We start from the raw sequence: 27,159 nt of genomic DNA on the forward strand, positions 1-27,159 counted from the left end.
AAAGCTGGAGTTTGCTTCAGCTCTCAATTTCTCACCCTTAACCTATGTCTAGAACCCTCATTCTCAAACTTTATTTCATGCATTAAGGTACCATTTCACTCTTATTCCTTGTCTCTTTCCCTTTGTTGGATCAAAATTGGGGTGAGAATTTAACCCCAAAACCAACTTTGCAGTTGCCCATTCCCTTTTAGTCCTTTTCAACCTTTATTTCAGGCTTGGGTAAGCATAGTAGCATATCCTATTATTATTAAGGGCATAATTGTAAATCGAAACTCCAAAGGGCATTCCTAGAACTAGATTGGTTAAGAATTCCCTGTCCAAACCAAAGCGCTCTGTCAAATTTTAAGATTTCTGTCTCAAGCAAGACACAACGAACTTTCCTCTTCTTGCTTCATCTTTATTCTGTTTTGTCTTTGGAAATCCTTCAACGAGATCGAAGATGATGCACATGACCTTATATTGGGGAAAAGACGTAACTCTCCTCATCGACTCCTGGAAAACCGATTCATGGCTGAGTTACCTCCTCACTCTAGTCGCTTGCTTCCTCTTCTCTTCCTTTTACCAGTACATGGAAGATCGACGCCTCCGTTTCAATACCCTCGCTTCCTCTAACCCATCCCAGCCCTCCTCCACCGGCGCCGCCGTACCTCTCCTCTCCAAATCGCGCCGCTCTGCTAAATTCGCGACGGCCGTGCTTTTTGGAATCAACTCGGCGATCGGATATCTCCTGATGTTGGCCATCATGTCGTTCAACGCAGGCGTTTTCTTGGCCGTCGTTTCGGGACTCGCTGTTGGGTACCTGTTCTTCAGGTGCGCCGATGAGGACACCGTGATTGTGGACAACGCTTGCGCTTGTGCTTGACGCTATCTTTTTCGACAATTCTAGTTCTATATTTTCCTTTACTGTTGTATACTGTACCAGAATTTTCTGTACGAATTATCAATATTTCTTTCTTGAATTATATGATTTTCTTTGTAGTTCGTGAATGAATTATTCTTCTGTTAAATTTCTCAGATCTGATCATTTTTAACTCTTTAGATATTGTCGAGGAAGCCTTCTTCTTTGCCTTTTGTTTTTGAAAACATCAAGTTGCGTTTGATTGAAGGAAGCAAGGAAACTTGGGAACTAGCCATAATGGCGTGCTATGCAATGTAGACAGAGTCTGCTTCGGCACTGCCACATGAGATATTCGCAATGGTTGGGCCAAGAAGAGACAGATTGAAAGAGAGACGAAGCCCAAAATTCGGTAGTTTGCTCAGTTGCGCAAACAATTTCAAACTATGTGACTGTTTGGTGAACAGCGAACCTGTGAAGCAAACAAAATTAGGGTTCTTTCATTAATCTTTGTTTTATGGAAATACCCATCATTAATTTTTACTTTAACGTAGCCTTTTGTTGATTGTCACTGCATTTCTAGGCTCTAGCCGGTAGCCAATATTGTAATAAGGGCCAGAAAACGGAGAAGAAAAACGACAAGAGTACAAATTCTCGAAAACGCTGCTCGGTTTCTTTTTAATGGGTCGAACAAGGCATACACCTCTAGACCGTATCGAGAAAGGCCCGAGGAACCCAACCCAGATGTGTCGCGTTAATGGCGGCTAAAACATTGTTGCTTCAATTATACGAGATGTTGGTTCAATTTCTGATTACGGGCTTTCTCCAACTAACTTGAATGTCAAGCAAATTAATGCAGGAATGTCTGCTAATGGACTTGGGTTTTAAGTCATTTTGTTGCGTAGTTAATTCAACCAAGTATCTTTGTTAATAGTCGTGATGCTTAGATTTACAACTTATTGTCATAGAAAAATGAAAAAGAAAATGCAATTGAAATGTGCAGCTTAATTGATTCCCAATCTAGTTATACAAGTCTGACCAAAGGAACAAAACTAAAAGCATTATTATAGGATCAGCTTATCCATATAAATTTAGACTCTTTTTTTTTTTTTCATTTTGGTTACAAAAAGGAAAATCTGCTTAGTTAGGCTTTGCTCATTCTGTCATTCAGCACCTGGTAGATTCACCATATATGTAATCAAGAACAGAAATGACTCCAAAAACAAAAGCTTGATCGATTCCAGGATTTACCACGACATGATAAAGATCTTTACTCGCCATCAACTCGTCTACTTCCTTCATCACTCCAATCTGTCATCACATGAATTAATATGATTTAGAGCAAACTTAGGACGCCTATGGCCAACTTTATATACATTTCTATTTTAATTGAAAAGAGAAAAATAGGAAACAAAGGAAATAAGGATAGATATAAACTACCTGAGCGACAATGTTGCCTATAGAATCAATGATGCTGCAGTTTCTATCTGGGAAATAGCCTTTAATCTCAAAGCTGCTTCCTTTTGGCTCCGTGGCGATTCTGATGGCATTGTTTTTTGCTAAACAACTGGACCGGGGCTCCTTCAAGGTGAATACCAACTTTTGTGATCCTTCGTAGTCAAAAGTGTAACCTTTCCATCTTTTATGTATGCTTAGGGCCTCAACCATCCCTCCCTGGAATATAAGAATCAACAACCATAGGCTTAGCCCATAGCAACCAAATTTGTGCTTGTGGGTGCCCTTGCATGCCCCTATATATGCCTACTCAATAATTAAAAACACTATGCATAAAATATCATCTCCCTTCCTCGCCTTCTTAAAAAAATAATTGACGCGGGGACATGAACCCTTTGGTGGAGAAATGAGAGATCTCAAATATAATGGCTATATACTTGGATTCATCTCATCCACCAGCTTCCCGGCTGTACAAAAGTTACTTGAACCAATTGCCATCTCCATAAATTGGAAACTATTTCAGGGAACAGGTATTCCCACGATCACTTACAATCCCATTTTATCCTGCTATCGTGTTCCTCTTGTGTCTTTCCTCCTAGCACATATGCAAGTTTTCATATAGACTACTCCAGGAAGTTCAAGCATAATTATTCTTTGAAATTAATTAATTCATATAGGCATGAATGCATGATGTATTATACATGTAATTAAGAAATTGACATAATATCATGATGCAGTTTATCAATAGCTGTTTCTAAATTGATCAGAACAACCCTGATCCACCACCTTCACGTCATTCACCCTTTTGTACATCAAAAATCAATTCATGGACTATAACAGCCTCTTATATATACATGCTTGCTTGGTGTGTGTGTGTATGGTATATGGTAATGATTAACTATGAGCTTAATTCTCTTCTAACGGGGTAAAAAGGAATATTACCTTTCGACGTATGAGAAGCAAAGCATCCCCATTTCCATCTCTCAGAACCAGCTCCCCTTTAGTACCAAGAACCCCACAACCGTCAATCCTGAAAACAACCTTCTGGCTACAATCGGTGACCACGAAACCACCTCCATTCACTACATGTGGCCTCCTCCTAACCACAAGCACTACCTGAGAAGAAGAACAGTAGAGCTTACTGATAAGCGGCATTGCGCTTGCTTTTGCTGCTGCCATTTCTTCCTAATCTCTCAAAGAAGAATTCTCAGTTGTGAATTTTGGTTTCTCAAGTCTGAGACAATTATATATATTTATACAACGCTGAGTTTCAAGAAAGTAGTGTTAGAGGAAGAACAATAAAACTTTTTATGTTGAAAGATTTGGCAAGTTGTTTGACTATTGCCATTCACAGAACATGCAAGAATATGTGGCAAACGGTGTGGCTTGTGTGGTTTGCTTGTCGAAGATGAGGATTGCAATCTCACGCGCCACTCTACAAGCCAATCACCTGAGAGCGTGGAAAGGGTGAAGCACGTGTCTTATGTAGTTCTCCATGGAGGATTTCCATGTTGCATATTGCGCATATGTTTATGGGAGAGAATTTATATAATAATATTGATATATAAAAATTTATAAATTAATAAAATTCAATAAAAATCAATAATATATAAAAATTTTATTAACATACTATTTATATTCAAAATCTAATAGAAATTATTTACAATTTTTAGCAAAAGTACAAAAGAGTATTAAAATTTTTTTCGAATTTTGTACATTTAATTTATGTAACAAGATTTTTCAATTATATGGATTTGAATTTTTATTCAATCGCTTGTAATAGATTACTTTAGGAACTTAATTTTAATTAAAAGAACCTTACCTTGCTTTTTGAGTCGAGTGAAGATTTTCAAAAAGGGCTTTGAGTCTTTTGAAAATTTTGGCAGGTTGGTAGCCAGAATAGGAATCTTGAATACTTATATGAAGTAGCCTTCCATAGTGCTATTATTGATAAAAGAGGACTTCATGGACCATTTCTTCCTGTACTTAAAGGTGTCTTCTTGAAGTTGATTTAGACTAACGTTTGGATTACTACAAAATTGCATGCATCGTGCGTATGATCTGATCTGCTTTTGACTTGAATGAAAAGGCTGTCTAGTTAGATGCTAATCAACTAACGTGGCTGGCAATAAATGGGTTACTTACTGCATGCAAAAGGTTGTCTCCAGAGCCAATGGTTTGGCCATGGCTTCGCATACACGATTTTACCTGACTGCCTTGACTCCAGTTCAGCGGAAAACTTTGCTGCTGCTGACTTCAATTTGAGTGTTGGTCGAAGAATTTTAGTGGTGGTAAGAGCTTGGCTTCTAAGAAGTCGACCCGATTATTCGAAGCTTGTCATAAAGATTGGAATTATATTTGATACTTTGAAATTTAGAGTTTGCAAACTACTAAGAAAGTTCAGGCTCAAAGACAGAGCACTAAACCTGGTTAAAATTTGTGTTTAAGCATATCTTTGAACGTTCAAATACTAAAACTTTTGAGTTAATAGCGTCCCCAAATGAGATCAGAGGCATCAAAATTAACAAGACTTGAGCTGGTTCACAGGGAAAAAAGAAGAAAGAATAAATTATAATTGAGTCCTAAAAGTTCGAAAAGAAAAGACCAAAAGAGTCTAGCTGTAGATGATCACATCAGAGGCAGCCTATGGGCACAGCCCAAGGAAGAAGCAGGCCACATCCTTGGGCTTGTCGAATACTATTAAGCTAATAACCAAAAACAGCTTCGCTCTGAATGCACGTGTCGTAATCGTACGCTTAGCATCACTGTCTGAAAAGAGTAATCGGACAATGATTGTTCTTTGGAGTCTTTTTTCATTTCTGGAGCACCACGACACCCACACCAGCTCAAGCTAATTTCACCCCACTGTCAATTTCTAACATGCACCGCCAACTTGACAGATTTAGATCACCCCAATAGTAATTTTATAATTTTCTTCCATTAACGCGGTTGGTGTTGTACTTTGGAAAAGAGCGGCAGGTAGGCATCGAAGTGAAATGACTTGTCTTCCCAAATGTCGGGCCCACTCATCCAGGCAGGATTCAGGACCCCACGAGTGGGGGCGGGTGGGACCCTCTGCCTCGAGCTGAGTGCTCTCACGCCACCCGAGTGCGCGTGGCCTATCCGAACTTCTCTCAAAAATGGCTGGGGGCTGAGTTGAGACCTGTACGGAAGTAAAACGTAAAATCGGAGGGGGGGGGGGGGGGGGTGCAGTCCCATAGATTTTGCTTTGTTACGAAGAAAGATTATGGAGTTTGTTTGTTGAATAAATTGCATGAAGCAAGGGACGTGAAGGAAAGCAACCTTGCATTGCATATTGTAATGCTGTTAAACACAGTTATGCAATTTACTTTGTTACGACTTCATTTGCTATAAATGCAAATAAAGACTGTTGGATGATTTAGATACACACCAATGCACGTGAATTGTGTAAGGGTTAAACTATTTTGGTTGAAAGGTTTCAATGCCTGCGTATTCAGTGAAAGGTTGGTTATGCATTCAAGCCTAGAGAGACCAACCCAGGCAGTCTAGGCCTAAAACAAAAAGGCTATAAATTCGAAAGCGAGGTTAGAGTGGGATGGGAACCCCAACCACGAGTTTTTACAGGGGTGTGGTGGAAGACCTGATGTGCTATACCTACTAACTGTGGAATGGAGAGGAAAGTAGGTGTGTAGGTATTGGGAGACAAGGGAACTGCCCCCTCCCCCTCAAACATTGAAACCTACTCTTGATTTTTGGGACAACGCTTATCATTTTGCTTGTATCTCAGATTCAAAATTCATTCCAGGGACAATCCTATTGATAATGACCTTGTACAGTTGTAATGGAACTAGAAAAGAGTCACATGCTCGAATTCAGAATATTGATCAAGTTGTTGGTCTTTCTTATTTGGTGATGAAATAATGGGAAGTGATCGAATTTAGGATTAAAAAGTAAAAATTGGTTAATTAAGCTGTAGTACCTCTGAAATTCACTGCTGGTTTTTTTTTTCCTTTTATCTTCCTTTGCCGAGTTGACTTTTTTTATCTTGCAAAATTTTCCAACTGTTCACATTGAATCAAAACCCTGTTAGGAGATCGGCATTGCCATGGGGATTGGATATGATCTAGCAGGGAGGAGGCAGAGCAGAGACTGCAGAGACACAGTCTCAGAAAAATAGTTTAGGCACGAGAGCGCTATGGAAAAAGGTCACTGTTCATGTACTGCCTGCACCATCAGCCAATATCCGTGTAGAGCCAGCGTTGGGGCCTATCCCATCATGAGAATTTTGAAATAATTTTTGAGTTGCAGCCGGAGAGCTCCATCCACGCTTTCCCTTCAAAAGCTTGTTTAGGACCAATAATTTTGAACTTTCAATGGCAACGATCAATTTCCATAGTTTTAATCACAAACAAATAAGCAAGATTTATGTATTTTAGTTAGATGAACTGAATACTATTAAGGAGGGCAATGATCAAAAAAGACAGAAAAATTTTCCACAAACTAGATCCCACTTCCACCGGCACACCCTTTTCTTCTTCAACAATAATCAATCAATACAAGTCTGATAAAGAAATGCCTCTCCCATAATTTGCTCTCATCAATGTCATGTAGACTTGATAGCCAAATATCCCGTTGGAAAATACCAAAAAAAAAAAGAAAAAGTAAATCAGGTACAGGGGAAATCAGATTGAGGAAAGGAGAGAGCATTCATTTTGAATTAGAAAAAAGAAAAGAGTATGGAAGTGGAAAGAATTAACATGACGTAAAGGTAATAATTTCAGAGTGATTGTACCAAAGAATAAAGTTTTGGAATTTACCTAAGATCACTATCAACTTCATTTTCTTCCTTTGATAGTCAGAGAGAGAGAGAGTTACCCCTCGTTTTTCCCCTCTGGTTCAAGTGATTCAAAGGTTTGTTTTTCCCAAATTTCAACATCTTTTGTAAAAGGTAAACTTGCCATACTATTTAAAAAAAAAAGAAAAGGCCATGAAAAACCAAAAAAAAATAATTTTACATTACTTGAAACTTTTACCATCTCTCCTTAGTGGACTGGACTAGTTATTGTTCCCCACTCTCTTTTATTTTTATTTTTTTACATACTCTCTCAAAGTGAGGGCTGATTCGTCGTTGAACAATGCAAAAACCCCAAAAAAGCACAGCTTTTATATTTTTTAAACTATTTTTCTCTGTGTCTCTCTCCTACGCAGATGTCACGTGCGATCTGAGGTACTACATCGTGCTTTTCGCTTCTCTGCCTTCTGCAATTCTGCATCCCCACCCAGCAGAGGGACTCAGACCAAATAATACAACGAAATATACAAATTTATAGAGCTGGGAGGGTGTTTTAGGTGTTAAAACAGTTATTCTATTACTGTTTTATGAAACAAAACCTGAAAATTTTCACCACCCAAAAACACAGAGCAGGGGAGAAAAAAAGAAAAATATCTCTCTGGGGAAAGACTGAAACTTTGGCTTAGATGGGTTGGTACAAACACTTGCAGGCTTTTTCACAGCCGTCTTTACCATTATTACTATTATCATTATTACCATGCACAAAGGTTGTGTCTCGAGAAAGATCAGATCTTTCTTCCTCTCTCCACGCACTCTCTGTGACTTCATCTAATAATAATGACGCCCTTTTTAGCCTCATTATATTTATCTTCCTTTGTCTCTGCTTTAAATCCCCATTTAATCTCTTCTTCTGCTGCGACTTCAACAACAGCAAAGACTTTAACTGTGTTTTATTTTTTTGGTTTTAAAACCGGACCCCCCCAACCCCCATTTACTTTCATTTCTTGCACAGCTGCAGCCGTTGCTGTTGCTGTGTTCAGCTCCTGCCGAGTCTTTTTAGTTCTGGGTCGTAATTATCCTTGTCAGAAGCGTTAATTACTGCCTCTGCCACTGCCACTGCCACACCCAAAAAACCTTTCTTTTTTTTCTTTTCTTTCGTATTAGCTTTCACACCTAACATTACTTGCCGCTTCTTGTTTGTCTCTTGCTAGCTCTTTAACTATACAAAAGAGGTAACTGCCTTCCTGTGTTTACTTACTGCTTCTAGGACTCCGCTGCTTCTTGCTTTGTTTTCTTGGGGAAAGGGGGAGGGTGATATTGTGAAAAATCAAAGCCAGCATTTTTCTCTCCGACCGGAGAGTCAATAGTTGTTGCACTAGGAGATGGCTGCAAGGGCAGGAGGTTCTTCCTCTGTGCGGTCTCTGCCTCCACCATGTCCGAAATCCCCGCCAGACTATCCGGATTTGTATGGGAAGCGAAGGGAAGCGGCTAAGGTTCAGGTGCTCGAGAGAGAGATCAGTTTTCTTGAGGTGTGTTTTATTTTGGATTGCTTTGTGTTTTGCTCTAAATTAACTACTAGATATTAGTATGCGTAAATTGCTTCGTGTTATGTTTTTGAATGGATTAGGATGAAAAAGATGAACTTGAAATGTTGTAACTTGCTGCTGCAAATTGTAAGATGACAAGTTTCCTGTTTTCCACGGAAGGTTAACGGCGCGTTTGGATACGAAGACTTTTGAACTAGGTGTTAAAATCGAATTCTCTCCCTTTGCAATTCAAAAAGGTCCAAACACAACATAAAGAATTTCTCTGTATTGGAACAATTTTATTTCAAATTCCCCCCCAAAAAAAGGTTTTTGCGGGTAAATGATATTGTATATATCTGGATTGGTGAGAATTTTATGGGATCAAAAGGAAAGGTGTCGGTTAACATTAAATTCCAAACATGAAAAAGAGCAGACCTAATGTAGTTGTGTTCGTTCAGCTAGAAAAGCATAAAATTTTCTCAGGTTAGTAAATTTTGGTGGAGACTGTAGTCCCCTGACAATTAGCTTATCACGGCAAACAATTAAAATGGTTTTCAGAATGTCATCTTTAGAAAGCTGAAGCATGCATTACCACTGACCTGGTTCAGATCACCTTGCCACTTGGTTGGTGGAGTTTGCCTCTTGATCTGCATACCACTGTATAGAGTTTTAAGTATTATTTATTGATGCAACCACAACATTGATTCCCCTGTTTTGGCTCATCAAACACTCAAATCTCCCCGCCAGCCACCTTGATTCTAATAACCTGCCATTCATTTGTATTGGTTGATCTTTAAATTATGTAAATCTTTCCAATCAGCTTAACTAGTAATGTTCGAAGCCAGAAGCCGGAAGGTGGAAGCACAGTACAGAATGCAGCAGTGACATCCCTTTTCTTTTGTTGTAGGTGGTTTGTTCCTGTCGACTAATATGCACCAATCTATGGATTTTTGTCAAATGCATTATCGTTATACTTTTAAAAATGTGCACAATAATTTTATGTTTGAAAAAATGGTACAACCAGTATGTGGTTACAGATATAGTATGGTCTGAATGAAGAGACCAGGATTTATCGATGCTAGAGAGCTTCCTGTTTTATTTTAACAAGAGATGATGTTACGATCAAATCATGTTCCCTTGCCACTGTATGCTGTGTGGTCCAACTGCAAATTAAAATTAAGCATATTATACAAATCCTATTTTTTTTTATTCAAGTAAATTTTTGTATGAAGTCTTTCTATTGCAGTCTAATATGTTGCTGACAATTTCATTTTTAAGCAGGAGGAGTTAAAATCTGTTGAAGGCCTCCAACCTGCTTCCAGATGCTGCAAAGAGTATGCACAATTTTATTTCTTGATTTTTGGGCAAGAGAGTATGCATGGTTTTTCGATTACCTTGTACAGCATCTACTTAATCAAAATTTCTATCAGAAATGTAGTTTATCCATGCGTTTTGAAATTTTGGTTTTGTCTATTGCTAAAATTATACCTTAGCCAAAGATTCTATTTTATATAGAAATGGGATTTTTTCCTCCTTTCAGGGTTACAGATTTTGTGATGGCAAACTCAGACCCTCTAATACCAACGTAAGAATTAAAAATGTTTTCATTTCTCGCCAATTTTTATATAAGGTTTAGAAGGGGACGTAATCCTTACACTTCATTTATTTACTTTCTTGTCCCTTCAAGCAGAAGCCGGAAGAATCGAAAGTCATGTCGCTTTTGGAAGTGGCTTTGGTACCAATTTCTTGTGCTTTTGTTTTATATTTATTCAATATCAGTTAGTATATATATTTAAAATACAAGAAGATATACTCCCAATAATTATATTTATTATACAGAAATCGAATTGCTTGTTTATACATTTTTGCCTAATGCAAACTTCAGTTTACATTTGAACCAAATTTTTTTTTGTGAAGTATTTCACTTTTCTACATGTCCTGCTTAATAACATAAATTTCATTCTTTTGCAGTGGAATGCCCTGCTTTAACTTGTCTTGGATCTGCTGTTGTTGCTATTCTGGGTGCTCTTGCCATCTGAAATGCCCACGTTGCAGTGACTGTAATCTGTGTGACTGCAATTTATGCAACTGCAGCTCCTTTGACTGCAGCTCATGCATTTACAGCTCACGTAACAGCAGGTCCTGCAACTGCACCTCATGTGACTGCAGTTCATGCAACTGCTGCCCATCTAATTGCACCTCATGTGACTGCAGTTCATGCAACTGCTGCCCATCTAGCTGCAGTTCATGTAAATGCGGTTCATGTAAATGCAGTTCATGTAAATGCAGCTCTTGTGCCTGTAGTTCATGTAAATGCTATTCATGTAACTGCAATTCATGTTTAAGCTGCTGCGCCATGCCAAAGTGGCTGTGTTGCTCTTGTCCTAAATCCAATTGCTGCAGAAAGATCTCATGCAGCCGAAACTGTTGCATTTGTCGATTTCCTTCATGCACAGATTGCTGTTGTTGCACATGGCGATGCTCTCGCCCTAAATGTCCGAAGGTACGCCTTTGCTGCAGTTGTACAAAAACCTGTTGTAACCCATGCTGCCTATTATTCTAACATATTAATGCAATTCCTTATGGAATCCTCAATCCTAAAAATGTCATTCAATTTTCGCAATAGTTTTTATGAAGTGTGGAACTAGTGAATTTTCTTTCGTTGGATAAAAAAGAAAAGTTTACAATGGGGAAGGGAAGATTCAGTTTTGGAACCTTCCTGATTGAAGGAATTGTCTTGCTATCATCCCATCAATGCCGCGGTCATACTGGGGAAGTAATTTTTTTTCCCTTTTACAGAAAATTTCCCATGGAATTAGTAGACATGGTTGGTTTGAACAAGTGTAGAAATGATGCAAGGATCACAAAATTACACAGAAAACAGCCAAGTCATTTGAGTAATTTGCAAATAATCAATAATTTGTTGGATCTTAGAATTCTGAACGTTATCAGCTAGTGATGAGGTTAATGATCGTCTAGGTTACGTGTGAACAACTTTTGCGAATACAAGGCTTATCAAAGCTAGGCTTAGGAGTTAGGCTAGAATTGCGTACGAAGTATGCAGCACAGCAGTAGAAGTTTTTATAAGACATCACTCGTTAGCATCACCAGTCTTTGCTGACAGTGAGAGTAGATGATGGACCTTTTCCAGGTCCAAATTTCAAACCAGTGGACCTACTACCTGACAATCATGGACGCAAATAATTGAATTTGGGAGGCCAAGTTCCGAATGGTTTTATGGTTTCTGCAATCCTTTCTGCAAAATCTTAACCAAATTATGTGGTGAGATGTCTTTTCGATCAGTATGGTTTTTCTAAACTGTAGCCATTCAAGTTGCAGGTTATTGCCACCCTCCTTCAGTCGTTCTTTTCTTTCCTAAATCGTTTCCGAATAATTGAGTCAGGATAAAAGAGGCCCATAATCTCGGGCAAAGACCCTAGTTTCTATATGAGCATCAAACTTAAAATGATTTCTGAGACTGACTGTGACATTTGCCGTGGCATAAAACAGTGAAGCTATTCACTTTGGTGAAATTGGTTGGACTTGCTGCACTTAAAAAGATCTCCTAGGGTCCATCCTTGTCCCCTTCTTTTGTTTTTCCTTGTGTTGTGTGCTTGTTTGTCGAATTCACCCGTAAATAGACCATGAATATGTGTCAATGGTTGCCAGTGAGTCATCAAACAACAGTAAAGGGGGCTCCAGTGGAGGGAGTCTGTTAGCTAAGAAGAAATCATTTGGGCCCTCTTCATTCTTAGCTAATGAATAAGGTATGGAAAACGATAGCAAAGATTAGGTAAAGAAAGAAAGGCAAGCTGGGGTAAGCGAATCCCTGATATCCATCAATAATCAGGATAAGCTTAGTTCACGAACAAATTAAGAAGTCAAAGCTCTATCTTGAAATTTGTATTATGTCAATCAAATTAAACCAACACACGAAATTTGCAAACTTCAAACTCCATCCAACTCCACCTTTTCTTCAGGACTGGAGGGTCCATGTACTGTGGTTGTTTTAGCTGGATGAGGGCCTTTTGCGCCGGTTCTCTTCAAATGCAAACTTGGGTTGTACTCGGCTCGTAATGAGAAAAAACCCAGAATTAAACTGTAGGACCATCACAATAATGTCCATGAGAAAGAAACTGGGCTCTTAACTTGGTTTTGGGCATTACTCCAGACTATTGAACCGAATTCAGATCTAGCCATCGGGCTTGTCCCTCTTTTGGCTACAAAAGTAACCGTGTATCTCTTCTTCTCTCCTGCGCTCCTAAAGATGAGTGTCGTGGGCCTAACTGAGATCCCAACGGTTGATGGGCCATTCACTGTGACTTTGTATATGGACCTTGAGGGGCCTACATTTGTCAATTCCCGAGTGTATCGAACAACCCTTTTGTCCCCAAACAAGACTGAAAATGATGGGTAATTGAGTTCGCCAGGGTCTTTGAATTTCGTGGAACATGTAACATTCGGACGCTTCACTATGGTCTTGACGTGGTCGATGGTGTAGCCCAATGAGCACAAGAATGATATGTATTCTTCTGTAGAGATATCGTACACCAGGCCTGGAGAAAGAGCCTTCTGGGGGTCGACATGGCCAGCCCCATGAGCCCATGGGTTAGACAAGGAACCATCGGCAGCATCCCTGAGAGAAGAATTGGTGTTATCCTCGGTGTAAGCAGTGGTCATGAGAGCCGATTTGATTGCACTTGTGCTCCATTCGGGATGAGCTGCCTTGAGCAGAGCTGCTAGCCCACTGATGTGCGGGCAGGACATGGATGTACCTACATTTTTAAAAGCAGAAAGATAAAGACAGGACCGAGTTTTAGGTAAAGTGAACAGCTGAACATGGGTAAAGATGCAACAACATGGAGGCATGTGGATCACGGTTTAAATGGTGAAAGGAAAAGAGCATATGCTTCTTCTAATGTTATATAAATCATTCACATGCTTAACAGCTCGCCAATCAAAAATTGGATTCATCTTACCACATTAACGAGTTACCGAGTATTTTAGTATTAGAAAAAGCTTATCCTAATCCAATCCTTCACATGAAGGTTAGGCAAAATATCATATTTCTTGATAACATGATAACTCCACTTGGTACACATAAATTATTATACACAATTAACACTAATGACCATTTCTGCCAAACATTTGAAGCGAATTTTCAAACCTTAGAGATATGGGCATTTTACAAACATCACTCCATGAGGTGAACTAATCATCCCTTTGTAGATGTCAATGAACTTATCACACATTCAAAGAATAAACTTTTAATGTCAATTTATCCTATTTTTAACATTGATTTGCAGCCAAAGACCTTAATTGCTTTTTTTTTTTTTGTTGACTATTATATGTAAATCACCATTTTCTAGTCCAAACTAGATCCTTAGGTAATTTCCTTCCCTACTTCCAGCAATGCCTTTTTTTAGTTTTTCTGAACAACTATGTTACACTAAACTCAAAAAGGGGCAAGACAGACAGATATGTAAGCTTACTGAAATGTCTTATGTCATAAAATGACTGAAAACGGGCAAAAATATAGCCGTTATAACGTACCTGACATAATGTTGAACTTGGTCTTCCTCGTGTCCTTCGCTAACCCAGTGGGCCCAATAGCCTCTGACCAAGCAGCCAGAATGTTAACACCAGGCCCAATCACGTCCGGCTTCAAGATCTGCGGCGTCACCATATTGGGGCCCCGTGAACTAAACGCCGCAACAACCGGTGAAGGACGCACATTTAACACCGTCCCACCAAAAACTAAAACAGCCGTCGGCTTAGGATCGGACCGTGCGTATTCCCTAATTAGATCACCAACTTTCCTCCCCACCGCCACGGCCGGTAACAAGTGACTGTCGGCCACCAATTCCTCACCGCTAACCGGCGTGTTCGCTAAGATCATCCCCACCCCGCCAGCGTCGCGCACGACTGCTCCTTTTTCCACACGGGCGTTCGTTCCTCTATCGCAAATTACTACTTTTCCACGTACGAAAGCAGGGTCGAGTGAACCAGGCAAACATAGATTACTCGACATGTTACCTTTGTTGTAAACCAAACCAACCGGTTTATTTCCCATTCCTTGACCGCTATAGAGAGAAACGCCGTTATAACGGATTTTGTTTCCTAAAACGGCATAAGCGGGGAAATCTCGATCTAAAGTCCCGGCGCCGACCGTCATAATCCATGGTGCCACGTTGGCAAGAGTGGCCTTCGTGGGCCCGCTGTTGCCAGCAGAGCAAGAAACAAAAATGCCTTTCTCCATCGCCGCGAAGGCTCCAATAGCGATGGTGTCGCGGTAATACGGTGCAGATCCGCCGCCGAGGGATAATGAGAGGACGTCGACGCCGTCTTGGATGGCCCGATCCATACCCGCGAGAATGTCGGCTCCGAAGCAACCAGTTTCCCAGCAAACCTTGTACGAGGCGACGCGCGCGTGAGTTGCCATCCCACGAGCAGTTCCGCTGGCGTATCCGAGGAGGCTAGCGTTAGCGACGTGAGCACCCGCGGCGGTGCTGGCAGTGTGGGTTCCATGACCATCTTTGTCACGTGGGGACTCGACCTCTCTGGGTTTCTTGTAAATTCCACCACCACCATTGGCCATATGGTAACCTTTCGAAAAGCTTCGTGCTCCAATGAGTTTTTTGTTGCAAAACTTGGGGCTAAAATCAGGAGCTGATTCGCACTCGCCACGCCACTTAGAAGGAAGGTCAGGCATGTCGGAATCATCGAAGCTCTTAGATTCTGGCCAAACTCCAGTGTCCAAAACTCCAATGATCACATCCCGAGAAGCTTGTTCGAGTTGCTGGGTGTTATGGCCAGCCCAGAGCCCGAATTCAGTGTCAAGGCCGAGGAATTGCGGGGTACGAGTAGTGTGGAGAGTGTATAGTGTGTCTTCGTAAACACCCAGAACGGAATCTGATTTCCTAAGCAATTCAACTTGTTCTGGATCGAGAGAGGCTGCGAAGCCATTGAATGCGGTGGTGTAGGAATAGAGAAGGGAGTCAGGGGCGGCGGAGAGTGCTTGCAAGCTGGAACTGTACCAATCATGGTGAGTTTCGAAAGAAAGGGGCTTGTCATGATGTTTCATGTGAACAATGTAGGTTTTCTTGGCGGTGATTGTGAGAGAAAGAACGAGGAAGAGGAAGCCGAGTAAGAACGTAGAAGAAGCCATGGCTGCGGATTACAGAGAAAACAGAGGTGTTAAAATTTGATTATTTGTAGTACTAAAACGGAGGAGTGAAACAACAGTGGATGAAGAAGGGACAGTCGCTACAACCAGATGCGACTGTCAGAAAAGGATAGAAGGAAACATTAGACTCGTGTCGGATTTATAACCCTCTTGCATTTCTAATTGGGCTTATTCTTTTGGTGTATTACATCAATGCCACTTCGTCGGTGTTCTCAAATTGCTTAGTCTTCCAATAATTGGCAATCTCTGCACTCTTCTCTATTTCTCCCAAATGAATTTTAAAAACGAAAACAATGGTTTGTTTTTTTTTTTTTATTGCTTTTCAAAAATGTAATTTGATGCATTTAGAGTGAAGGATTGTTACTTTTTGTATGGTTATTGTATTCGGCTACTAAATGGCAATGGTATGTAACTGAAATTGTTACAGATATTTGTCTTTTACCGAATGCAAAAAGGGACCAGGTACCGCAGTAGACACGTCATAGGAAATGCACGCTTCCCTGTCAACCATCTTGGTCGTCGTTGAATCTTCTCTGTTGTTTCATCAAATGTCGAGGTATTTTACTGCTTGTCTTCCACCACAGTAACTCTTTCAAGCATTCGCTAAATCAACTGGCTACCCCCTACTGGCTAGCAGCTCTATGCTTCAACTGACATGATAGACGGCACGGGGCAGCAGAGCGGTAGGTGTGAAAGGTTTGTGGAATCATTGGGGGTACGGACTACGCAAAATGAGTGCGGTGTTAGTGACCTGGTATTGGCCATTGGGTAGCCATACTGTGGTTGAGTTGAAAACCAGCATTACAAGGAGGTTGCAGAGTTAATTAAAATAGTATGAATTGCATGATTTGGTTGGGGAAATTAATGTCATTATTCATTGCTATCCAATTACTAGTTTCTTGGGGAATTACTTCCAAGTTGACGTATATATTTTAATTTAAACAGTGTGTACCTCCAAACTAGAACTAGATGGGAATATTGAATATGAAATATGAAATTTATTAGATACAAGTTGGAGGAAATTTGAATTGAGAGACGTCGGTGGGTAGAGTACTTACTAATTATGAGATCCTCCAATCTGAATCTAATTAAAAATTAATTATTAACAATTTATATAAAAAACCAACACCAAATATTAGACTTCAACTATTAATACTCGCAAAAAAATAATGACTTTTGAGATAAAAAAATATATTTAATATCAAACTTTACATATATTATTAATAAAAAATAAATTAAGAAATTAAAATTAACTCATAAAAAAATTTAAAAATTATATTTATATTAAAAAAATAAATAATTTTGATAATATTTCATTATTTATAAATAATTTATAAAATTAAAATTTAATATTAAAAATTATTATTTATATTTACATTTGGATAATAAATTCTTTATGATCATTCTCCAAAATTATGATAATATTCTACCATCTAATTTGTATTCAAACTTGATTGTAAAATATATTAATCTTATTTAATCGAATTAAGTAATACAAAAATATTCAATGCCATCTTTATCTAAGTGTCTCTTTTTCTGGTACAAAAGATTTTCACCAGATTCAAAAGCACGTATCAGACAAGGCAAGAATGAGATTTCCTATACGTTTAAGAGTTTGAATTTGTCAAATTTGTTTGTTTTTTGTTTTCCCTAAGAACATATAATGTTGCTATAAAAAAAGATAATTGCAACTACTAATGAATGACTCAACAAATTCTGGCATGTACCAAAAGACAAAAGGCTAGGCTTGGGTGACATTATTGCAGTATGCAGTCCATGTCCCAGCCGTCCATCCAACGCTAACGGCTAATTGTTTTTTTCTTTTAATTTTTGGTGCGTATCTCCCTGGCTTTACCTTTGTTACAGTACGAAATGAAACTGGCAAAGTAAGGCAGAATTACCAGATTTCTTGTACTTGCCTGTCTAGCTATTGTCAGCTTCACTTGTTATCCATTTTCTTTTCTTTTCTTTTCAAAGTGCTATTTTCTGAACAACAGGAATTAACTAATCCGATGGCACATAATCTTCAATTTTTCTCTTTAAAAACCGTCTATGACTACAGTAAACTAACAAGGCAGGGGCAGGAATGCCAGGAGCTGATCAATTTTCTTTGTAATATAGCGATACTTGTACCTCATTGTCTTAAGCTAATTAAAAGGGCCACATGAACTGTGGGTGCCCAGTCTAACATAGCCGCAGATGATGGCGTCAATCGAGGCAACAAAGACTCTCCCCATGAAATCTGAAACAATCTGCCGAAATAACGCACGCCCACACTGCTTTCTTCCATTTTTTTCTCACCAATGTCCCACGCGTTTTCTGCTCTTTATAAAGCATCTTTCTCTTTCTTTTTAGTTTCTCTCACCTGCTCTTGTATCAGATAAATTTGCTCTCCTCGCCTTGAAAAAGAAACAATCATCTGTGTTCAAGCAGTCAAAGTGTGACTGCTTTTAACGCTTTTATCTGACCAGCTTGTAGAAAATATGTTCTCTCTTTTTATAGGGCCTTTGCAAGTTAGTGATGGTACAGCACATGTGAATTGAGAGACAGAGAGACATGGGAGTGGTAAGCAAGAGGCATAGAAAGATTACACGCAATGAAATATCACCTAATATAAAACCATGGATAACTAAAGTTTGGCAATAAGCCAAAAACCTTCCTCAGCCAGTAACTTAAGTTAAAGTCTGCCATTATCGCAATTTGATCTGTTTTTTTAACCTTAAAGCATGCTTTGGAAATCCCGATGATAGATGGGACAAGGCTCCTTTCAAAAGGCCAACAACTTTGGATTAAAGAAGGAAAAAGAAAATGTAAAAGCTTGAGTGCAAGATAATCATACAAACTCATCATCCTGTCAAAGAGAAATTAATCCGTTATGGTGATTTCTATGCAGGGTGGAATATGAAATTGAGTGTTTCGATAACAAATTTAACACGTCGGCAACATATATAATCACAGTAAAAAACAAACACAGGGAGTTGATTTTGATTGACATGTAAGATTTTTTTGAAAAGCGTGGGTGAATTACAAGTCAAGAAAAGTTGCATTCATGACTTTATGGAGTTTGAATGGGGTACTCACTGCCCACCTCTGTTCCAGTAAATGTTCAATGTGCTTACAGAATACTGTCCTTTTGGACCATTTGACGAAAGTTTTTAGAATACTAATATCCCATTTTAAAGAATGTTTGAGATCCTAACTCGAATTAAGAAATTAGAGAATGAGTTATCTTTTATTTGCATTACTAACGGTCATAGAGGCTGACCTGTTTAGCAAAAGAAAAGAACTAATATAGTGACAAAGTAACGGAGACCCACTTACTTTAGAAACTGTTTACAAAGAAGATAAAAAAAAAATGGTCATGTGTCAAATTAGGTATAAAAGAAGGATAATGGTCAATAATTTAACCTTGAACAGGCACTAGATTGCTTTGAAGTCAATGGCGTGACAATTTACAAGAGTTTCTAATTAAGAAGAAGCATGGTGTCTGCAATCGCAAGAACAACGGCTAGCTAGTATCACTTGGAAGAAGGTCTAGGTTTGGTGGGAAGAGGTGGTCCCAATTACTCTGCATCCAATGCAGGTGGCCCAGCCAGGGAGGGGATTAATCTTATGGGGTCTTTGGATAATTATTGAGAGACGAATAAAGAAAGAAAGAAGGAAAGAAAAGCTAAGCGGATTAGAAAAGAAGTTGAGCAGCATTTGAGGAGAGGGGCAGAGGGCCATGGCCAGTGGCACAGCTCCTAGTGCAGCAGCAACTCTATTATCTTAATACCCATGTGCAGAAACCATTCAGCACTCTTAACGTAACATGGCACTTTCTAATTGATTGATGCTGGCTTCTGGAAGGAAAAGAGATAGGGGGCCCCGGACCTATTCACTTTTTTGCAGTAGGCAAAATATGCTCCCCAAAAGACTCTTGCATCATTGCCTGCACATAGTGTTAGTTTTTCAGTGGCTGCCTACCATACAAACACTAACGAAGAAATGAAGGCTACCACCATGCCAGATGGGGGATCAAGCCATTTCGGATATGAGCTCGGGCTATATCCGGGATTACTGCTGAAGCTGATGCAGGTAGTTTATTAAATTAATGCCTGCTCACATGTGCTTGTTTGTTCTGCTAAAATTAATGGGATAGTTCCTATATTTCCTTCTGTCCATTCCTACTCAACTACTATAGCCGTGGCACTTTACTTGCTTTAATTAAGAAGAAAAGTTCAAAGCAGTTGCAGTTATAGTGACAGTTCTATTTGAACTATGTGTAGGCGATGTAGATTGTATCTCAAGCATGACATAAACGTAACATTTAAAAATGATGAAAATTTTTGCAAATTCATCCATATGAGAGATGATGTAAGGATTATTTCAAGATTTGGGTGTTGGATGAAAATTGAGAGGGAAGGAGGAGATAAGATTACAAGATCAATCAACTAGCGTCTAGTGCGCACAAGCTTTTCCACACCATCTTGAGATCAAGGACGATACTTAGAACGTGATGGATACTACATTTATTTTTTATATATGAAGACTACAATAAGACACATCTTTAATTGGAGTACAAAAGGAAACACAACTAGCAGTATTTCGTTGATATATTTATGGGGGAAAGTGAGCATTTCAGAGTGTGTGTGGGTTATAAAAAAACACATTAACCATATCCCTTGGGAGGATGTGTACGAATCAGAAAGTTCCCTTCATGTTTCCTCTTGTTTTCTTGCGACTTGCACATGGAGAGATGCTTTTCTCTCGCCCAGCAAAAAGCATTGGTAGTTGAAAGCTGTCTTCTCAAAATTCACTTTGCACCTAATCTAAACAGCATTTGCTGTTTTCATTATTTATTTATCTTCTTCTTTATTTTGTCATGAAATACTGTTGATGATAGAGAATTAACTTAGGTATCATAATGAGAGTTAAGAATTTGTGCTGCACCCAAAAACACGAAGTTGTCTCCGCCTGGATCCTGACAATTAAGTAATGGAGAGGGGGGAGCTGAGCCTGAGCTGAACAATGCAGAAGCAATGCCACATCTATAGTTGGCGATATATGGAGTCATGGACCATAGAGTATCGGCACCAAACTATCATTTACGGCGAAGTGGGAAAAGGTACTAATCAGTCGAGTGGCGCAGGCACCGCAAGAAGTTTGGCGAAGACTTTTAACATTGATGGGGAATTTGTTGTTGCAGATTAGAGCTCCATGCCATGGCGCATAGGAAATATATAGGATGCTATTACTATGAATGAAACGAAAGGGACCATTATAAGGAAAAACAATGTTAGATATATTATAAATATAAAAATGCATCATTAGTATCGCTTAGGCCGAGTGGTTACGGAGTGTGCCTGCTAAGTACATGGGGGCTCCCCGTGAGAGTCTGAATCTCTCTGGCGACAAAATTTTCCAACATGTTTTTTTTAGCAATTTCAATTGAGCTTTCTGCGCGTTGTACATGGTCGAGTTGGCCCAGAAGGAGGAACCAGCTCAATAACATCTCGAACCTAGATAAAAGCTCCTGGCCACTGACTCATGTCTAAAACGAAACTTGTTTAACTGGCCGAGAAAAGAAGATTCTGGTTTTTAAACAGATCAACCAGGATTTTTAGTGCCTAACCACCCATTTATATCCTTTACAATACTTCGTGAAGGAATTTGATCTGGGATTAATTGCTATCATTAGTAGTATTTTTCTTCCTTTGGGCCAGGCCTTAAGTAGATGGAAACCAAAAGAAATTTCACGAGCATAAAGTTTAGAACACACCTTCATCCCATAGCAAATTATGTTGTTGTATATGCATATGATGGCAAACCATTTATACAATGTTGCAACAAAACAGACTAAACAGCATGGTCCCCTTTCATGCACAAAGTGATTGCCAAGAATATTATTCACATGAAAAGACATTCATCGGCACCCACAACCAGAAAGAGAAGAGGAGAGATTAACACACAAAAGATAATAAAGCTCATAGCATTTAACATATTGCACTCGGTGCATATCAAATTCAGATTCCTAAGTTATATAAGCCAAATGTTTTTATAAAAAATTAAAAGTAACTCCAGTCGAATAAACAGAAAGCTGAAGAAATGGGCAGTCTTCTTCCACCACGTGACAAGGCCAAGGTGGTTCAACTACCCAAAAGATCTAGTGACCATACTTTTGGAACTCCCACTCACTGTTATCTGCAGAAGCAATAACATGAAACAAACAGACACTAAAGCAGTTAGAAAAATAAGATGGAGCAAAATATCCAAGCAAGATAAGGCACTGTGACACAAATAGCATACCCAGTGGACACACTTGCCGAGTCTTGAGCCATCGGCTGATGCAGTGGAAGTGAAATGCATGGTTGCAGACCCCTACATACACAGAAAGCAATTATACGTTGGATCAAGCAATCTGAAGCTAGAGATCAGGTCTAGAACATTATACTTTCAGCATTTTCTTAAAAAGAAAGGCAATCGTAGATGAGTTTAGGCATTCTCTTTTCAACAACATACAGACATTTATATGTAAGATGAGACCACTGTTACAGACAAGGACATAAAAGTTCCAAGATCAGCCAAAACAATATCAATTGACAAGCAGATATATTAGTGCTGTTTAAGAAGGCTATCCTGTTCTTTATGTATCATCCACATTCTTCAATCCAAACTATATATGAATCTTTAGAATACTTGAACAAACAAGTAAACTCAACAGCAATTTAACCACTAATTTCTTCTTGTGCACTTCACTTAGCTTGGTCATGCAAATCCATGCAAATTTGATGCTAATAGAATGTAGGGATCAACCATTTTGGCCAAGTATACATAGACAACAAAAGAAGAGCAACCAACATAGTTCATACCACTTGGCCAGCCCAAAAGTGAAAGAATAATCAGATATTTTGGATACAAAATAATCTGACATTGTGCTAAAACTGCACAAACATCGAATGCAATAAATCAAACCACCACTGGTCAACTTGCTTGAGTAAATCAGCCTACATTACAGCCTACAAAATAATGCAGCTGGGTGCCACAGGTGTACAATAACAAAGCAAAGCAATAAAGCATTAGAAATCAAGATTGGATAGCCCCCGTCAACTTAATTGATTTCATCACCATTAGCATATTAAAAGCTATAGTTATTGGATATGTTCTTCTTAATAAAAACATAAAAGAGTCGCCATAATTACTTTAAACTTTCTAATTTGCTCTCTTCTACACCAGACAAACACTCAGTCCACGGCTTTGTAAAATTAACTACAAGTTCAAAATTGAGTTCTAAAATCTCAACACTTGGATTTGGATTTAAGTTTATTGAAACCAAACAACCTAGACTACTCCACAAGGTAATAAATGCATATACAATGCAAAATAAACAACTGCTACATGTTCTAAGAGCACTTTCCAGTAACCTTTAATCCTAACAGACCTTTTAAGAATTCCCGACTCAAAACACCGAGATACAACTGTTAAGCATATCTAGAAAACTCAATTATAATCCCAACATTAAAACATGCCTACGACATTAGCATACAGTATATGAACTAAGCGTTAAGGTTCGGTGAGTGAAGAAAAACATACCCCAAGCAACAGTGCATTCCTCACTGGTGGCGCTGGCTTGGTTGGCTTGACATTCGATACCTAAACAACCAAATTAAAGCAAACAATCAGAATTAATAAACCCAAAGGGCAAAATCATTACTCGAACAAAAAAAAGTAGTTAAAAGATTAAAATCAAGACAGAAAGACTCACATAGATCCATGATGTGATTCCTGCAAATTGCACAATTATCCACGACAATATCTGCATTTATCAAAAAAATCAGAGCCAAAAACAAATTAATTCCAAAGCATTAGTTACATACATAGAGGAAGTAAACTAGGGAACGGTTAGGGTTAGGTACCCCAGGCCCAGAGCGCAACGGCACTCCACTTTTTGATCTCGAAGCGCTTGGGCTTCTTAGTGGAGGAGGAAGGGGCGGTGCTGCTGGAAGCCTCGCCAACTGGAACCATCGGAACATCGGAGTCTAGAGTAGCCATGGCTGCGATCGTGAACCGAAAGGGCACAAGATCTTTTTGCTTTTGTTTTGGGGCAGAGTCGGACGCAGCAGGAGCAATAAAGAAAATAAGCACAAATATATATATATATATATATATATATATAATTTGGGAACAAATAAAGTTGGTATTGGATTTGGGTTTCGACAAGGTTGTACAAATAGGCTTTGGGTCAGAGTCCTATGAATGAAGGAGTAAAAAACAAACAATGAGAAAACAATAAAACCTCTTTCCTTTTATTCCAATCTCCATACTGATTGAGTTTTTAAATTGACTGAGTTGTTATTTTTTGGGAAAAAATTATATAAATTATGTTATAAAAGACTTTTTTTTTTGGATTTAGAGAAAAAGTTAAATCAATGCATTAATTAATGAATCAAATGCTTATGTATTTATAAAAAATGTGTTTTATTTAAATTAGGTTTCAATATGCTTTATTAATTATATATAAAATAATAAAGCAAAAAATAAAAGAGTTTGAATATGTTTTTCTGGGGGAAAAAATATATTATTTTTCGTTGGAATAGGCTTTTCAGCAATGCCTTTGGGCCTTTTATCAATTAGCAATTGTCTGCAACTTCGCATATAATTAACAGCATCCGTTGGTATGGGAATGTATATATATATATGAAGGCCCAATGAAGCCCTATATTCAGCCAACCCAACAGCCTTTGTTTCTCTCTTTTTTTTAATATAAAAAAGTTGAGGCAGGAAAACAAGAGCTAAATGGTCAAATTTGAGTTAAATATTCAAGTACTTTTTTAATTTATAATAATCAAAAGTTAAATATTTTTAATTTTTCACAGTTAAGGGTTAAATTGATAAGTAGATGTAGCATATATCATATACAACAGAAAATCGTTTGAGTTAATGACATGACAGTTTTAAAAAATGTAATGTTACATATCATATTTTAAAATTTAGTTGTTAAATGTCATGTTAGAAATTATTGTTACACGTTATGTTGAAAATATAATTATTACACGTCATATTGAAAAATGTAATTGTTATACACAATGTTGAAAATTTATATATTATATTTCATGTTAAAAATTTAGCTGTTATATGTCATGTTGAAAATTCAGTATCTAAGTCATACGCTTGTCCTATACATACCAAACGCTTCTACTTAAACATTTAATTATAAAAAATCAAAAACGTTTGATTTTTAATTATTATAATTGAAATGTTTGATCTTTAATTAAAAAATAACCCAAAATCGCTTAATCTCAATTTAAACATTTAGTCATAAATTAACATGACAAAATTTATGAACCCAAAATAATCTATAATGGGAGAAGATGCTGTTTTGGTAATTATTCATGGTTGGAGAATAAAATCAAATATATGCCTTGCCAATCAACGAGAAATCGATTTCGCAAACCAGGTTGACTGAGAAGGGTGACCACCGAGCATTTCCATGCTGCTTCGATAAGTCACCAGTTGGCAGATGAATGCCAGTCTCTTTACCTTTTTCAATTCTTCACCTGTCTTTTGTTTTTTTTATCACAAATCCGTGCAAAAAAAGAAGAGAAAAGAAAAAGAACTGTATTCATTCATCCCCTTGAAACAAAATACCAGAAGTTTTATTGCTTGAGATGAGGGAGAGGTAAGTAACAAAATATACTTGAAACCACCAAAGCCAAATGCATAGTTATAATATTTAGTAACAGTAACACGTAAATCTCATCGGCTGTCGAGGGAGTTTAACTTGTTAATGGAAGCTGATGTTTGTTTGTTCCTCTATACGATAAACTTAAACATTGTAAACTACGTAAACTTGATGCTAATACAACAACTGGGTGGATCGAGTTCCATCCGCCTGTTCCTACAAACGCCCTTCCCTGATCCATATATATATCTGAAGATCTCCTCCCCTGATTTTGTTTAAGCATCGAGGTGGATGGAACTCGATCCACCTAGTATTAACATCCTACAAAAAAATTTCAAAAGTTAAAGGAAGTACATCAAAAGACGAATGAAGAAGAACAAGGTTACGGCGAACAAAATGACAGCCAGAAGAAAGAAACAGAGGGCAACTTCCTGGTTAGGGTTCTTGCTGTTGTTGTTGTTGCCACCTTTGTCCCCTCTCCTGCGACGTCGAAGCGGTCGCATGGGTTTGTCAATCTCTTTGTCTCTTGGCATGTGGTTTCTTTGTTTTTCCCTCCACAGCAATAATTATGCAACGCTGCATATAAGTTTAAGAGTGCTGATACCCGTAGCTGCAAAATTTAAGAGTTTGAGGACCGAGTCTTGTAAACTTGGTCAAATTGAACAGAAGGCTGGGGATTGTGATGGGTGTCAGCTTTTATACAGTATCAATATTTCCTTTTATATTTTTTACAAATTTTAATTTATTTTCTCTTTTTTTTCCCTTCCTAGCGAGTTATGGATTTTGATTGGAGGTAGTTTCATAGCAAGTACCAAGCAATTTCACAACCTTTAAACCTTAAGTCGTCCAATTAAGTCTAATTATATATGATGAATGTACGTACGAGAAAAATGGAATCCATGCTTGGTTCCAGGAATTTAATTAAAGGGGAACCGGTTCCTTTAAAGTGGTTTACACTTTACTCAGCTTATGATTTGAGAGTTGACCAACGCTTTCAAGGCGTTTTCAAGTCTGAACGCATATATTTAATACATCTTCTTCCTCGTGTGAATTCTTACCATCAAGTCTTTGGCTTAGGTTTTGGTTAAGTTTTAGCCGGAAAACAGAGGTTTCAACCATGCCATATATATATATATATATATATATATATATATATAGTAGAAGACTAAGTAAGGAAGACGAGNATATATATATATATATATATATATATATATATAATGTAGAAGCAATAGGAAGCAGGACATAATTTGAAGGAGTCAATTGTTTAGCAGTTTAGGTACAAGTCACAATGTAGCAGGGCGCTTTACAAGGTTACTTCAAAGGTTCTAATCATTGATTTTGGTCTAAACCCACCTATTGGAGAAAACATTGATATTTTTGGTTAAGAATTAATTAAGATTGGCTGCTATTGGTTTGTCATAGAGAAACATAAAACGATTGGGTAGCTTCAATAAAATGCAAAAAAAAAAATTAATTAATGATGATAATAATTAGGTTTTATTTCTCAAATCGACGATGAAAAGTTCAACCGATGAGGTCTTATTGATCAAATCGTCAATTGCTACCACCTAATTTAAGTTGAAAGTCAAGAAATCTAAACATTGCATCTTATTATTCCACGTTTTATAAACTCCCTAAAAAGTTTACCAATTTAATTACTTAGGCCTTGGGGTCAAATTTCAAAAGTTGAGTCTAATTATAAAACAATATTTTAATTTTTTT

At 38.1% G+C, this 27,159-nt stretch overlaps 5 protein-coding genes across 6 annotated transcripts; 2 read left to right on the forward strand and 3 right to left on the reverse strand.

Moving 5' to 3' along the window:
- On the forward strand, nt 274-1,014 carry LOC18588267 (copper transporter 5). Its single transcript, XM_007012559.2, has one exon. The coding sequence runs from the start codon at nt 440-442 to the stop codon at nt 860-862; it is 423 nt and encodes a 140-aa protein (XP_007012621.1). The 5' UTR covers nt 274-439; the 3' UTR covers nt 863-1,014.
- Nucleotides 1,821-3,641, reverse strand: LOC18588268 (protein LURP-one-related 6). The gene is made up of 3 exons (XM_007012560.2): nt 3,233-3,641; nt 2,276-2,509; nt 1,821-2,146 (listed from the first exon to the last, which is right to left on the reverse strand). Exons 1-3 carry the CDS (start codon nt 3,467-3,469, stop codon nt 2,003-2,005), a joined length of 615 nt encoding a protein of 204 aa, XP_007012622.2. The 5' UTR covers nt 3,470-3,641; the 3' UTR covers nt 1,821-2,002.
- Nucleotides 7,394-11,208, forward strand: LOC18588270 (guanine nucleotide-binding protein subunit gamma 3). Of its 2 annotated transcripts, none has more exons than XM_018127669.1 (6): nt 7,394-7,499; nt 8,332-8,593; nt 9,872-9,924; nt 10,131-10,175; nt 10,281-10,325; nt 10,562-11,208. In XM_018127669.1, exons 2-6 carry the CDS (start codon nt 8,447-8,449, stop codon nt 11,151-11,153), a joined length of 882 nt encoding a protein of 293 aa, XP_017983158.1. In that variant the 5' UTR covers nt 7,394-7,499; nt 8,332-8,446; the 3' UTR covers nt 11,154-11,208. The 2 variants fall into 2 exon arrangements, with proteins under 2 accessions (XP_017983158.1, XP_007012624.2); XM_007012562.2 differs by lacking the exon at nt 7,394-7,499 and adding an exon at nt 7,549-7,754.
- On the reverse strand, nt 12,311-15,922 carry LOC18588271 (subtilisin-like protease SBT1.8). The gene is made up of 2 exons (XM_007012563.2): nt 14,144-15,922; nt 12,311-13,365 (listed from the first exon to the last, which is right to left on the reverse strand). The coding sequence occupies exons 1-2, from the start codon at nt 15,756-15,758 to the stop codon at nt 12,701-12,703; spliced, it is 2,280 nt and encodes a 759-aa protein (XP_007012625.2). The 5' UTR covers nt 15,759-15,922; the 3' UTR covers nt 12,311-12,700.
- On the reverse strand, nt 21,638-23,955 carry LOC18588272 (RING-box protein 1a). The gene is made up of 5 exons (XM_018126488.1): nt 23,672-23,955; nt 23,521-23,571; nt 23,349-23,408; nt 22,065-22,136; nt 21,638-21,959 (listed from the first exon to the last, which is right to left on the reverse strand). Exons 1-5 carry the CDS (start codon nt 23,805-23,807, stop codon nt 21,922-21,924), a joined length of 357 nt encoding a protein of 118 aa, XP_017981977.1. The 5' UTR covers nt 23,808-23,955; the 3' UTR covers nt 21,638-21,921.

This window comes from Theobroma cacao, chromosome 9 (genome assembly GCF_000208745.1).
Source record: "Theobroma cacao cultivar B97-61/B2 chromosome 9, Criollo_cocoa_genome_V2, whole genome shotgun sequence".
Classification (NCBI taxonomy): domain Eukaryota; kingdom Viridiplantae; phylum Streptophyta; class Magnoliopsida; order Malvales; family Malvaceae; genus Theobroma; species Theobroma cacao.